Genomic DNA, 14136 nt, shown 5'->3' on the forward strand with positions numbered 1-14136 from the left:
TAGAGGAATGGGGTTGTAACTTTTTAAAAAAAAATTTATATTTTTAGGTTTTCTTTTACGGTTGTTTAGCACAGGTAAGTATTGGAATGGTTTACTGATGACTTCATTTTATACGCTTGAAGTGGATTTGCACAACCTCTTCTGAGTGATTTTTATAAGAAAGTACACAACAGTGTTTGAGAAAACAATACCCAAATAATCTCACTAGAGTTAAACTATTTATTAAAAGGAGACTTGCAATTAGTTTAGTTCAACAATTTTCTTGTTATATTTTGTTTTTTCATACTTGAAGATGTTGTTGTCAGGATTCAGTTGAAAGATACAATTTCAATAGCATTTGTCTGCTGTGAAAATTTGTTTAAGACATCGAAGAATGGAGAATGTATGCAGAACACGAGATTATAACATTGCAAAGTCTTCTCTTAATATATTCTTCAAGGTTGTTGAAATAAAAATAAAAGTGTCATGATGTGGAGACAACCCTAACTGGGTGACTGAAAATATAACTACCAGTTACTGGTTATACCCAGATCATTAGAAGACTGTAAAATGTACATGTCTTGTCCTGATTCAGAAAGGTTATGTGCTTGCAAAATCTGCCATTAGAGCTGATGCTGTGAATTTCATTCTTATCTTCGTATGTAATCTGTTTGACCATAGTAAAAAAGCACAGTGAAATCTGTGTAGGTCCTCTTTGTACAGGTCATGTTCGGTGTTCCATTGTTTTAGTACCTTTATTAATCCACTAGCTTTCCTGGATGCTAAATTTATGTAATGTTCAATTAAAGAAAAATTATTGTTAAACACATGGTTTTCTATGGTGCTGTAAATCAGAATCCATAAGAGGAGATATGATCAGGGAATGTTCCAGGCACACATGGGCTTCTGCCTTTGGGAGCACTGTGCAGAAGTCAGAATGCAAGTCTCCACACACCAGTGATTGTGTCTAAGATGGCAGATTGATCATCTGTGTAATATGAAAATTCAGTTACTGCTCTCACAGAAATGACTTCAGCATAAGAGTTGGGTTAAAATATATTGTTTTGGGAGTAGAAAAACTGAGAACAATAGAACAGCATGGTTTTGGGTTACTTTAAAAGAGTAGCATGAGACTGGGGGAAGTTAAGTAGCATATAAAACTTAACCAGGGTGGGATTCCTTTCCTCTAGAATTTTCACATGAACTCTAAACTTAATATCTCAATAAAGTTGTTTTTTTTGATGGAAAGGAATGTTTCCCCCACCAAACAGGAAAATTGACAGAAGGAGCTGTTAAATGAACACTATGTTAACTGTTAGAGTCTATCTCTGAATTAGTAATACAATTGAATAGTTAAAAAGACTTTTACCCTTTGATATTATTTTAATCATGGCCAACCATGCTATTTTACCCACTGTTTGCCCTTGATTAAATGGCACTTTTCAAAGAGTGTCATTTTAATTTCATTCCCAACCCCAGACTTCTTGGCACCGCTATAATACAGCTCATGCCAGGAAGACATGCTGCCTGCCTTAGGTTATTAACTCATATTCTTTACTCTAGCAATGTATTAGCCTATTAATTTATATTCTTAGTTAAAAGCTATAATAGTATCATCAATCCTAGCTTGTTGTCGATTGCTGATGTTGTTGATGTTATGGTGTATTATTACTCCTTTATCCTCATAGCTTTAGGCAGATCTCCAAGTCTTCTGAGCCTTTTATGCTTTTCCCTGCAACCTAATATTTATTCATACCTTACTCTGTTTCATCTTTTCTTAATATGATGCTCATGTGCAGAACAGGGAGAAGTGGCATAATATGTGCAAAATATTGGCCTTATGAAGAAAACCTGTAGTGCATTTTTATGAAATGAGGAGGCAGCTCTTCAGCCTAAGAATACTGTCATTAAGAAGGCCCTGAAGAAGTCATACTTTGTAACTGTTTCGTGACTAGTTACTATAGCTTCTTGCTTGGGTGAAATTCAGAATTGCAGTTTTACGTTGTTTCCAAGTCAAAATTGATGTGTCACTTCGAGTGAGCAATGTGCACTAACACCCTTGGAGTGCGAGGTCCTTTTCTTGCAGTACCTGAGAAAATTATAGATATCAGTCAGGGATTAAAAAAGATAGCAAGACTTGCCTTGTGTCTTCTTGTTGAGAAACTTCAGCTTTTTAAAAGTGTTAACGTATTCTAAAGTAATGACTGGAGACAAATTACATTTAGGTAAAATACTAGAAGTTTCTGGTTGAAGTCTTGCTGAGTAATTTTTACACCAGACTGATTTCTGCTCTGGCTTCCCAGCAGGATGCAGTGGTTCCTATTGCTGAATGTAGTGGTCTGGCTGCACTATTTCTAAAAGCACGGGTGTGAATATTAACACTTTGTGCTTAGGGTAAGCAATAATAATAATACAGTATTTTCCTCTCTTTTTAGTTCAGCCTTCAGTACTTGGCAGTGGTATTCAGACAATTTCTTCATCTAATGCAATGTGGAAGACAAATTCTTTAGGAGTGGAAAGTATAAGCAGGCAGAGGTCTTCATCTGATCCACCAGCTATTCATCCCCCTGTGCCGCCATTGCGTGTAACATCTACAAGTATGTTTCCACTTTCCCCTGTTTTGCCTTCTGCTGTATCTAATCATAGTTGGCTTATTTTTCCATTTCCACAATTCATACTTCCTCTTTTGGTGACTGTAGCTTTGGCCTGTCATTCCCATCCAGTAACAAACTGTCTTCTCTGATGTTCCAGTGAGGACTGTATGGTGTAGTGCAGGGTCAGCAGGAAATACCATCTATTACTAGATCTAAAGAACTCATCATTTTGTAGTTTCAGTGCTGCATTTCTCAATAGTTGTAAAGGTGAGTGTTACATGTAGGCGTGGGGCTGTGTCTCCATGTTGTGCTTGATTCTTGCAGACCATTGGAGTGCAAAATTTGTTTTAATGCATTGCCAGCTGCTGTTGTGGTGGTTTCAGTAAAAATTTTAATTAATTGCTAAATCTAATGTGAAGTTAGTTGTTAATCATAACAGGATTTTAAGAAAAGATGTTCCTCTAAATTTCTCTGATATTATTCATTCAGTTACTTTTCCATAAAACAAAAACTGAAGGTCTTGACTGAGCAAATAATATTAGCACTTTATTAAATATATTCTGATCTAGAGTTTTCAAGAATATGACTGACTTTGGTAAGAATTTTCTTTGCTTGTACTTTATTGATGAATGAATTTAAGTTCTTGTAACAAAAGGTAATCCTCTTTCCAAAGAGGTCCTCCTTCCAGTGGAGTTAAAGGTATTGATTGCAGGTAGTAAAGCATTTTTCTTAGATGGGGTTAAGTCCTGGAACAGGGAGAACCTATGATGAGAACCCAAGAAACGAAACGAGAAATAAAATGGTAAATAGAAGTTTAATTCCATTTTGTTGTCTAACTTTCCTCTGTAGATGTACTTTCTCCAGCACCACCACCTCCAGTGGCAAAGACAGCCAGCATTATAGAAGCTCTGAACCAGCAATCAAAACAGCAACCAGCTCCTCCACAAAATAAGCCAACCCCACCACCACTGCCCCCACAACCTCCGAGTAGAATCTCTCAAAAAAAGCCTATTCCTGGGTAACTGATGTCATTTTAGTATTTAATATACTTCATCATTATTAGCAACTTACCAATTGTATGATATGTAGCATACAAGTAACCTATAAAGCACACACACTTCTGCCAGTGATGTGTTCTAGAGTATGGGAATGAATAGAAGGCAGACACTAAGGAAACAGATGACAAGGACTTCTATAGTAAAAACAAGACAGCCTAGTGATTTAAGATTGTGTGACTTGCAGAATATCTCCAGAATGCTTAGCTGTGATGGAAATAACAAGTCACAAAGAATAATTGAGTCCTAATTCTCATCTAATAACAAAGAAGAGATAATGGGATCTAATATCTGATTGTGCCATTTATTGCTCACATGCTTTATGTAAGTTCAATTCCTTTCAATCTTTTCACTTGTAGAGTGAAAGTAGAGGAGTAGAGAGACATGGAACAGAAAAAATAATTTTTAAATTTGCAGAAAACTAAGTTAGGAGAGACAAGTGCACTGGAAAACAGGATCGTATCCAAAGCATCCTTGACAAACTGCAGTGGTAGTCAAGGGAGAAGAGGGGGAATCATTCAGTAAGCAACACTTAGTAATTAAAAACAATCAACTACGGAAACAAAGCATGGAGAGCAGTAGAGTATGGGTAAGCAGAAGTCTTTAGAAGAAGGATCTGTAAGGACTTGGTGAATCATAAATAAAAGCAAGTCAGACAACTTGTGCTGTTGTGGAAGAGTTAAAATGGTATTGTTTTACTATAGCCTGAAAACGATAGGAATTGATCCTCCCTATTGGCTCAACTTCAGTAGTGCCTCAGTGGGACTGCTGAGTTCAGTTTAGGGCATTGCAGCAAAGTAAAGATACAGAATAGTGAGGGGAAACCAGGGGAGATCAATAAGGCAATGAGAAGTCTAGAAAGTAGGACCTTTGAGAAAAGTTTGGAAGAAATAATGTTTCATTCACAAAATGGGACTGAAAGACGTAAGCAATCTTTGGCCTTTAAGTTCCTTTTCTAGCTCTTGTATTGCATATACCATACTAAGTAAAAGGAAGACACAACTTGTTGAGGCTTGCTATAATGCCTAGTCTAATATGGATGCATAATTTTAACAAAAAAACAACTAAAAAAAAACAGTGAAAGGAACTTCAGAACCTGGGAAAAGACACAAATTGCATCAATTGCACCTATATTATTCTTCTCCCTTTTTTGAATTAAGTGCAACTTTCAATTGGCATAATCAAAGTACAGGAAAAAAAGTAATAATTTTAAAAGCAAAATAGCTGTCACCAGAATATACTGAAGACATGCCAAGACTTCTAAAATTTGGAAAGTACTCTGTATTGCTGCATTTCAAGTTCTTGTTTGTTTCTGAAGTGGATCAATTTCTCACTTTCTGCACAGGACTGAGAAGTCATCTGGCTTAACTAACAAAGGGCAGACCAGAGGACCTGGGTCTCTACAACAATCTGGTAATTGTGGTTTAGAAATTAGTTCTATTGCAATTAAGCTATCATTATAACAATCTAAGGGAGAGCGTGGGTTTGTGGTGTGGGTTTCTTTTTTTAATTTACCTTACACATTTAAATACAGTCAGTACAACATTTTTCTTGATGTGTAGGCCCTGATGCCTACACAAGTTCTTGATACACAAGTTCTTCATGAACAGAATTATGGGCCAATTAATGTAAATGGGGCCATGTAATAGGCAGAATGACAGAGGTTGAGGTTGGCAGGTCATCTGGTCTAACCCCTCTCCTCAAACAGGGACATCAAGAGTGGATCACTCAGGACCATGCCCAGAGAGCTTTTGTGTGTCTCCAAGGACGGAGACTCCACAACCTCTCCAGGCAACCTGTGTCAATGCTGGGTCACTCTCACAGTAACATTATGAAAAATCTAGTTTGCTCTGTTGTTTGCATGTGTCATAAACAAGGTCTCAGATACACGTTTTAGAATAGAAAAATGTGTTTCTGGTTTGAAAATCTAAAGCTCATACAGGTGTCACTTTTAATTAAATTGCAAATTGATATTACTCTTTTCATGGTAACAAACAGTGTTTGTTATTCAAAGTTCATTATTCATTCTGCACTTTTCATTATCTAAAGTAACTACTACTTTGGGACATTACAGTAATGTAATCACCATAAAATCTCTACAGTAAAGTTTATGTAGAGTCTGTGGTGGTTGTAGTGGAATTTCTCCTGCCCAGTTTTCCTTTCCACTATATATTTTATGTTCATTTGTTTTTACTGTGATTTTTTTATTTCCTCTTGTTGTATCTAAGAGGAATTTGCTAATGCCTGTCATCTGTGTCAGGAGTCTCCTGTGAAGAATACATCATCTTGATAATGATGGTCTTTAGTCAGAAAGAAAGGTTCTAACACTACACAGTCTGTACTGAAGGAATGGGGAGATGATATATTTGGCTTTGCCCTCATCTGTTTTAGAGGTTTATCTTTTGGTAAGGAAAAGAATAGAAAATTCTGTTTGGTCACTTAAAAAGAACCATCAAAAATAAATACTTTTGGAATATAAAATTATTTATGTCCTTTAAAGAGTAATTCATTTGGTTTCAATTGATACCAGTACTTTTTTTTTGAAGCATGCCTAATATTTACTTGGTGTACTTGCTTTAGCAGGAGAGTCTTCTTCTGTATGCGACATTCCAGGAACACAGGCTGGTTCTACAACAAATACTTTGGCACAAATCCAGCCACCGGCACCAATGCCAAGGAAATCACAAATAGTAAGTACAAAATCTGGCATTTGATTTTATTAAATCTGCATTCTATTAAACACACCAGACATGATAGTGTATCCTGTTATGGAGAAAGTGTGAGAATCATGAAGCATACAGAGCCTGTACCCTATGTTTAAGTGCATGTGTGACTTGTACTAAATATTTATGAAAATTTTGTTTTTCTTGAATTTCCTCTAAGATAGTATGTGATTTTTAAATTTAAAAAAAACAACCCAAGACCCAAAAAAACAAAGAGAAACCAAAGAAAAGAAGTATGGGTTCCTTGGTGGTGTTCAAATGTGTCTAATCCACAGAATGTGTTGTTTGACTTATTGAAGATAGATAAGCTTTATGAGTTAGTCACTCATAGGTGAGCTTGGTGAATGAGTCACTTGTAAGTAACTGTAAGTAAGTAGCTTCATTCTTAATCTTCAGTGAAGTAAATAAAAAGGGAACTCTGGTGCTTACTTTTATAATGGAAGCAGATATACTCATAGTTGTTCATGTAGGTGGATGAAACAGCTTCAGACAAGGCTAGTAGGAGTCAAGCCCAAAAAAAAAGAAACTGGTTCCTTGTGCAGTTGATTCTCTTTGCATCTCTCTGTTGTGCATTCACCTGGTGACAGGAGAGAAATCTCTTGGTAAGCATATCCCCAACAGAAAGTGGTTGAAGGGGAATGCCTGGACATGTTCTGTATTTTTCTTCTCCACCTTCTCCCAACCTTAGAGACTCTTAGAAAAGAGAGACTGGATTTCGATGGACTCTTGATCTGATCCATCAGATCAATTGTGCTCTTATTTGTTATTTTCAGTCTAGGATCATGAGTGGTAACACACATATCTGTCAGTATCTGTATTCTTTTACTGGTATAGGTAAAGGGATGTATTTCTAGATGCAGTGGAGCTGTACATTATGTGTAGTTAGCTGGGTTTTTGATCCTTGCTCCAATTTTCTGTTGCTTTCTTGTGTGATAGACATAAAACATCCATATCCTTGATCATGAGAGTATTTCTCTGAAGTAAGCAAGTCACAATATAGAATCCATACTTTCTGAGATGATGCATGTGACCAGGTCAGGGCTATTTCATGCTTTACATTCTGTTCAGGAGTGTGGTTTGGTGGGTAAATAATAGAGAGGTAGGACATGTATTGTTCCTGGCTCTATGATGGTCTTATTAATGGGCTATAATGAAAAGACCTACCTTCTTCAGTCCTCTGTCTCTCCCCCTTCATCTGTTTTTCCTTAACCATGTCCACTGAAATAGCAATTCCAGAACAGACTTCATTGTGTTTGTGTGCACAGCCTTGCATGTTGGTCTTGAGTTCTTAGAACCCCTGTTAGCTGTTTCTCTGAGAAGCCTTGGAGAATCTGCAGTTCATCTTGCATTAGTTGGGAATACAAAATTTTCTGGTTTCTTGCCTCCCCCACTTGTTCAACCAAGTTACTGTCTGTCTTGCATTAAAATAACTTTCATGTTTTAGGCCATAACAAAATTAAATGCTTTAAGTAGTGTAAAGTGAAAAAATCTATCCCTTTTGCTTACATTGTTATATTTACTTTGTGAAGCTGTTGGGTCCTGGTCACAATTTCTCCCAGCTGTGCTGGGATTCAGGTGTGAGCAGTGCCTACACATTTGTGGTTCTGAAACAGCTCCTTACCTGATTTTATGTATCAATTGAAGTTGTTGTAGTTTCTGTATTGTTCTCTCCTTTTTATTTTTTTTTTATTTAATAGGACAAAATGCTTTAATTATGAGTGAATAGGCTGTCCTAACTAGTTTCTAGGGTCAGCATCTTCACCGTTTAATATTAACTACATAGTATGAAAAACAAATATGACTTTCCAGATGTCTCTAGAGCTTCAGTGGGGTGAATTTTGTGACTGAGAAATTCAGCTGGATGACTTTCTTCTGTCACAGGACAGAGAGTAAGGGAAAACCTGGCTCAGGGGGTGTGTGCTAGTTAAGGTGCTTTAGCTTAATCAATCTAGCTAAAGCATCTTAGCTGAGATTTAGTCAAGGGCCCCTCAGCTAAAGAGCTTTAGCTAGATCAGTCTAGCTAAAGTTCTTTGGCTAAATTGCTCCATTTAGCTTTATACTCCAGCACTTTTTGCTAAGTCTTTACCCTGCCAGAAAATCCAGAGGTCAGCCCAGCTTTAGAAAATGATTGTGGAAATGTTAGTAAAGAAAAGATGGGTCTAGCTGTATATTCATATGTATCCAGGGGCTTATCTCCTGTACAGTGCATTTACCCACTAACCTGTTTAGCAGAGGGAAATTCTTGATTCATCTTTTTTTTTTTTTCTTTTTCCCCCAGTATGTTATTTAGATTTTTTTAAATCAGACTGTAGATACATGGGAAACTTCCCTGGACGATTTTATTCCTCTGGGAATGAGATCTGTTTTCATTTCCTTGCCTTCTAAAGAACAAGAAATACCTGTAATTACTGCACTTTGAAGTTAGCCATTTTATCACCCTTGTACTGATATGAAGCTTTTTCCTTTTGACTTAAAAGGTGGTTATGCCTCAGACTGTCGCTTGTCTGAGAGGGAGTGTCTCCAAAATTGCTGTGCTGCCATGCCAGGCTGGCAGTTCACAGGGGTGAGAGAGCCTCAGGGTGTGCCAGCCCTGGGCAGACCAGGCTTTGCACTAGAATACAGATGGGTACTTACAGAGGAGCATAACCATCATGCTGCCTCCCTCCTTCCCCATCCACATGGCCCATTTTTTTTTCTGCCTGGTGCTCAGCTCTAACAAAGTGGCACATGAGAGCCTGTTGGGCAGTATTGTCCACAGCAGAGCATTTTGCTGGTAGAGAATTGTGAATGGAATCTCTTCTTCCTCTCCAAGCTTGCTGCTTCATGGCTGACCTAACAAGAGTGTGGGACCAGTCCCTGGGGGGACTCCAGGATGGTGATGAGACCATCTTTTCTTTATCCCATCCGGAGTTTCTGTTCCAAACACCCATTACAGCCATCTCTGACCTAAATGGCACTTACAGCTCTGCTCTGGCATCTTAGAGTAGAAAGGAGCAATTTTTTTTCTCCTTATGCCTGGGAAAAGCGTGGATTGTGGTAGAAAGCTTACACTCTGTCTCCAGGTCCTGTCTCTTCACCTGTGCTGGCTTGTTTTGCATGGAAACGCTGTGTAGGCAGCATTATTGTTGGTCTGCAACAGAGGACGAGGAGGCTGAAAACAAATGCAGCAGCTAACTGAGTTACACTGGGAGAGGTGTGAGATTAGGCTGGTAGATTCTCTGAAACCAGAGCAAAACAATTTTGGTATCATTTAACACAGAACACAGCTAGGCTTGGAGTCCACAGTCACACTGGAATATTGCAACTCCTTACTAAACTTTCTCTTTGAAAGAGCTGCCAAATGACTCGTGCAGCTGGCAGTCTTCAGAGCACTGCTGAGAGGCAGAGGATGTTTTGGAGGGTTTGTACACTTCTGAAGTGGATTTAGCAAATTAAGGAGTGTATTGGCAGGTGGCTCAGGCCTCCCCCAGGTAATGCTGCTGCTGCTACTCTTGCTGCACAGAACTCAGTCCTGATCACCCCATCTTCTGAACAAAACTGTGCTCCCTGCAGTGATGTGGAGCTCTGAAGACAGGTTTGGGTGAGCCAAAATGGAAGATTTCTAAGGGAAACCTGGAACCATGTTGTTGGCACAGTGGTTCCAAACAGCTTTGGGTGCTGCCAAATTCAACTGAAGCATGAGCACTCAGCATAAAAGATGTAGCTGAACTCTAAGCTATGAAAAATAATGGTTGGAAGCAGTTCTGAAACTTTCTTTAAATCAACTTCAAGTCTGCTCTGTCTCTTCTGTGCTGTATTATTTAAATTTATTTATTTTTTTCATTCCAGTCAAAAACTAAACCCAAGAGAGTAAAAGCAATTTACAACTGTGTAGCAGATAACCCAGATGAGCTAACTTTTTCAGAGGGAGACATTATTGTAGTTGATGGTGAAGAAGATCAGGAGTGGTGGGTGAGTATTTTGCATTTTATGTCAACACACTTAAAAAGAAAGAAATGAAATCTAGAGGTTGACACTGACTTCATAAGATCCCCTGCTGGGTTTCCAAATAAAAAGAAACGTTTCATCTTATGGAAACCTGATTGCAGAAATTAATTTTGTTCAAAAAAAATCAAACTTTCGACAAGCTTTTAGCTTTTTTTTCTCATTCAGAAAAAAAAATATAATCTAATAGGGTATACAATATATGGGGGACATGGTCTGCGTGATCCAGAAAATTTTTCGGGTGGTGTCAGTAATTTCAGAATCTGCTACTATTAGAGATGCTGTATGGTGGGCCTCAAAAGAGAGCTTTGTATTGTCCTAATTCTTCAGCTGACTGAAACTGAGTCTATTTGAGCAGGGAAACCATCTCAACTATTTACATTCCAGAGTCTCATCAGCTAAAGCAAAATCTTGGAAAATTATTGTGCATGAAAACACTTGCCCTAATCTGTTAGCTAGCAAAGAACAGAGCTGCAAATTGCATCTAAATTGACAATAATGCTGTATAAACATAAATAGATTCATGTGAAGCCCAAAATAGCCGAAGTATGATACACCCCTTTACCTTGCAGTGATTAAAGAAGCAACTTAACAGAGGCTGAGATGAGCTGCCAGGCATTACAGATTGCACTGAAATGATGCAGCAGTGGAGAACTGAATTTTCCTATTCTCAAAAATACCACTACCGCAGAAAAGATGTAGGGAGAGGCTTGTTGTACTACAGGCAGGAAGTTCACTGATATTTATTTTGGTGATACTGAAATAGCATTTTGAGATTTAACTTGAAAAATATCTGGACTCTTTCAGATTGGTCATATTGATGGAGATCCCAGTCGGAAAGGAGCTTTCCCTGTATCATTTGTGCACTTTATTGTTGACTAAATTGCTACTGATAAATGGAGACATTTCTCATTTCCAGCGGTCACAGAAATAAGTTTTGTTCTATTTCATTTCACCTACCTATCTGCAGACACCTTGCCAGAGCACTGCCCAAATTCTAGGTACTGTAGTTTACTTTTTTATTGCCATCGTTCTGATTTTGGGACTTTTAAAACTTTTTTCTATGTGAAAACTTCTCATAAGCAGTTTACACTTAAAAAAAAAACCAACTCTTCCTATATTTTTCAAGGTGAACTGAAAAGCTTTAACAATCAAAGTTCATGTGTCTGAGCATCACAACATTATGAATGTTCTTATCGATTACTGTAATTTTATTCTACCTTTTGTAACATGACAGTACTACAGTTCAGTGTTGCTTCCCCAGTCAAAGAAATTGTGTGTGCATCTAACAGGGCAGTGAATTTGTCCAATTCTTCAAACACCATTTGAAGTGTTGGAACCAAAACGTGCGAGCTGCTGTGTAGTTCTGAATTGGACTCATTCAGCATCTTGCCATACTGGCTGTCATCCAGGATGTCAACAGTTGCAGAAGAAATTATTTTAATCGTGTGTCTTTGGCCAGGTAAAAGTGGAAAAGTATTTCAGTTTACCACAGGAGAAACTTCTTTCTTTCAGAATGGATGTAGATATTTGCTTAAAGTTATCTGAAATCTGTTAGTCGTTGAACTTTCTAGTTCTAATTTTGTGAGCTTGAGACTGTTTTGTTTTTCTATGCTGCACGTGTGTAGAGCCTGTTTTTTGAATGTTCTTTCTGTATGTTTCATCCATTTTGGTCATTTAATGTGACTACTGCTGGTTAACTAAACTATGGCAATATTAATGAGTTACTACATTAACTCAAGGATTTGAAAACTGCATTTCCTGAAATGTGCTTAACTATGATGATGGATTGCAGAGCTTTTCTTACACTTGTCTCATTATAGCGTTTAGACTTTGTTTTTAGATTCTTGAATTTTCCTTAAATCATCCAGCAATGTGTTCACAGGGAGAACAGATTTGGTGGAACACTTAGGTAATTATCCTTGGTCAATAAGGTATCTGACACCTCACAAGTACACTATGTTATGTTCTGGTTTATAGAGTTTGTGTGCCACTACCTTGCAAACAGTGATAGTTTGCAAGTCACTCTGTATTTATATAGTATACCCACATATATGGTAGCTACACTGTTGTTAAATTTGTTTTACTGATTCGTGAGCGAAGGCTAGGCCATGGATAGTTCCCAGTTGGTTGATGGAATATAAAATACCAACGCAAATCTGACGTCATTTTGATGTTTGTATATTGTGAAATTGTACCAGGTTTGGCTTATGCTACAGGAAACTGAGGCATAGGATACGAAAAATCAATGTCTAGGTCACATTGGCTTTGATCACGTTTCGTGAATATTGTATCTCTAGATTTATCAAGAGAACTTTGAATTTCTGGCAAATGGTGCTTAAATTGGCCCCTTCATATGCAATGGAAAGCAGGCCACCACCACCATATATGCTTATTTGGAGAAAAATCACATTGCAGAGGTGCTGGAAGAGCAACACTGATCTCACCTTGTGCCACCCTTCCTGAATGGCACCGTGGCTTGATGCCTCTCAGGGGTGTGGGTACAGCCACGCGGACGTGTAACTTTCACCTCTTACGTGCTGTTGCTGCAGTATAAACGGGGAACAAACTGGAATGTTTCAAGATATTTTTATTGCAAGTCGAAGCAAATTAGTCCGTATTTTCAAAGTTCCCAGTAAAATGATAGAGTAATAGTTTAGCACTACAGTTTTATTCACTTACTGATATGTTCAGTTTGCAACACTATTTTGTATGTTTCTATCCCTGATAGAGTCTAGAGAGTAAATGGGCATATTATTTTGCACAGATCTCCTAATGTACAGTATTTTTAACACAGAATCTTATAGTGTATGTAACAATTCGTAAAAAAAATTATGCAAATTTTCCTTGAGTTCTGCTAGAAGAGGAATACAAGAAAATGTCATAACTGGTCACTTAGAAACTAGGAAACTTTTAGACCACAGCTTGATAGCACTACCAGTGCTGACAGATAAAATCCTGAGGACCAATAAAGAGCAGCTAAGCAAAATTTATCCCTTGATTTCCCATATTTCTCAAAGTTTTCTCCTCTGGCAGAGAAAAATGAAATTCTAGAGCTTGTAGATATCTATTTATAATATAAAATCAAGAATTTTAAGTCCAAAATTTTGGCATATTTCATACAACTTTTCAAATCTGATTAAAATAATGACTCAAAAATCCTGTTAATAGACAGACTATTAGGTTGCTGTGTTAACTGTTTAAAAAGGAGCAAGTGACACATAAAATGCAGCTTAGAATGCTATGAGATGTATAATATTCAATTCTGTTGTTTTTATTTTGTTTAGTTGCAGAGCAACTGTATATATTGTATAACCTAAAATCAACTCTTATTTTCAATGTCCTGGATGCAGTGATTTATAATTAGAGCATGATTAATAAATTTTACTCTTGTCAGCCAGTCAAATGTCTGGAAAAATAAAACTACTTTTAAAATCTTCGTCTGCTTCTCTTCTGTTCCTTTTACCCTTTGCTTTTGTTTTGTTCTAATATCTGGGTTAAGCAGAACCCAAGCCTGTATTAATAAATTGTTTCTCAGACAAGGAGATAGAAGTAAGTGTCGGTTTTATTTTACATTTCTACAATATTGACAATAATATACAAAACACGGTTTAGGAAAAAAAAAATCATGTTAAATATAAAATTCTTGTCCTGGAACCTGAAGATGGAATAATTTCTTCAAGTCATGTTTGAGGAATGACAGAGTACCGTGTGCAAGGGTGTGTGGCTCTTTGCACAGCCAGTCTCTCTGAGGATTGTGTGGCTACAGCCGGTCTGTGGTATCACAAAGGCCCCTTGTAC

At 37.5% G+C, this 14136-nt stretch overlaps 1 protein-coding gene across 5 annotated transcripts in view; it reads left to right on the plus strand.

Annotated features, from left to right (window-relative positions):
• Window positions 1-11430, plus strand: part of ASAP2 (ArfGAP with SH3 domain, ankyrin repeat and PH domain 2) — an 83443-nt gene extending 72013 nt beyond the window's left edge. For 2 of the 5 annotated variants that reach the window (XM_027886922.1, XM_027886918.1), the window contains 6 exons: window positions 2415-2576; window positions 3423-3591; window positions 4974-5041; window positions 6209-6318; window positions 10180-10302; window positions 11143-11430. In XM_027886922.1, the coding sequence (XP_027742723.1) occupies window positions 2415-2576; window positions 3423-3591; window positions 4974-5041; window positions 6209-6318; window positions 10180-10302; window positions 11143-11217 (707 nt within the window). In that variant the 3' untranslated portion in view covers window positions 11218-11430. Of the gene's footprint in view, window positions 1-2414; window positions 2577-2730; window positions 2841-3422; window positions 3592-4973; window positions 5042-6208; window positions 6319-10179; window positions 10303-11142 lie in introns of those variants that run through there. The other 3 variants (XM_027886919.1, XM_027886921.1, XR_003571558.1) reach the window with 2 other exon arrangements.
• The last annotated feature ends 2706 nt before the right edge of the window (window positions 11431-14136 follow it).

This window comes from Empidonax traillii, unplaced genomic scaffold, assembly GCF_003031625.1.
Source record: "Empidonax traillii isolate 1590-97213 ecotype Southwest subspecies unplaced genomic scaffold, ASM303162v1 scaffold197:size915647, whole genome shotgun sequence".
Taxonomy (NCBI): domain Eukaryota; kingdom Metazoa; phylum Chordata; class Aves; order Passeriformes; family Tyrannidae; genus Empidonax; species Empidonax traillii.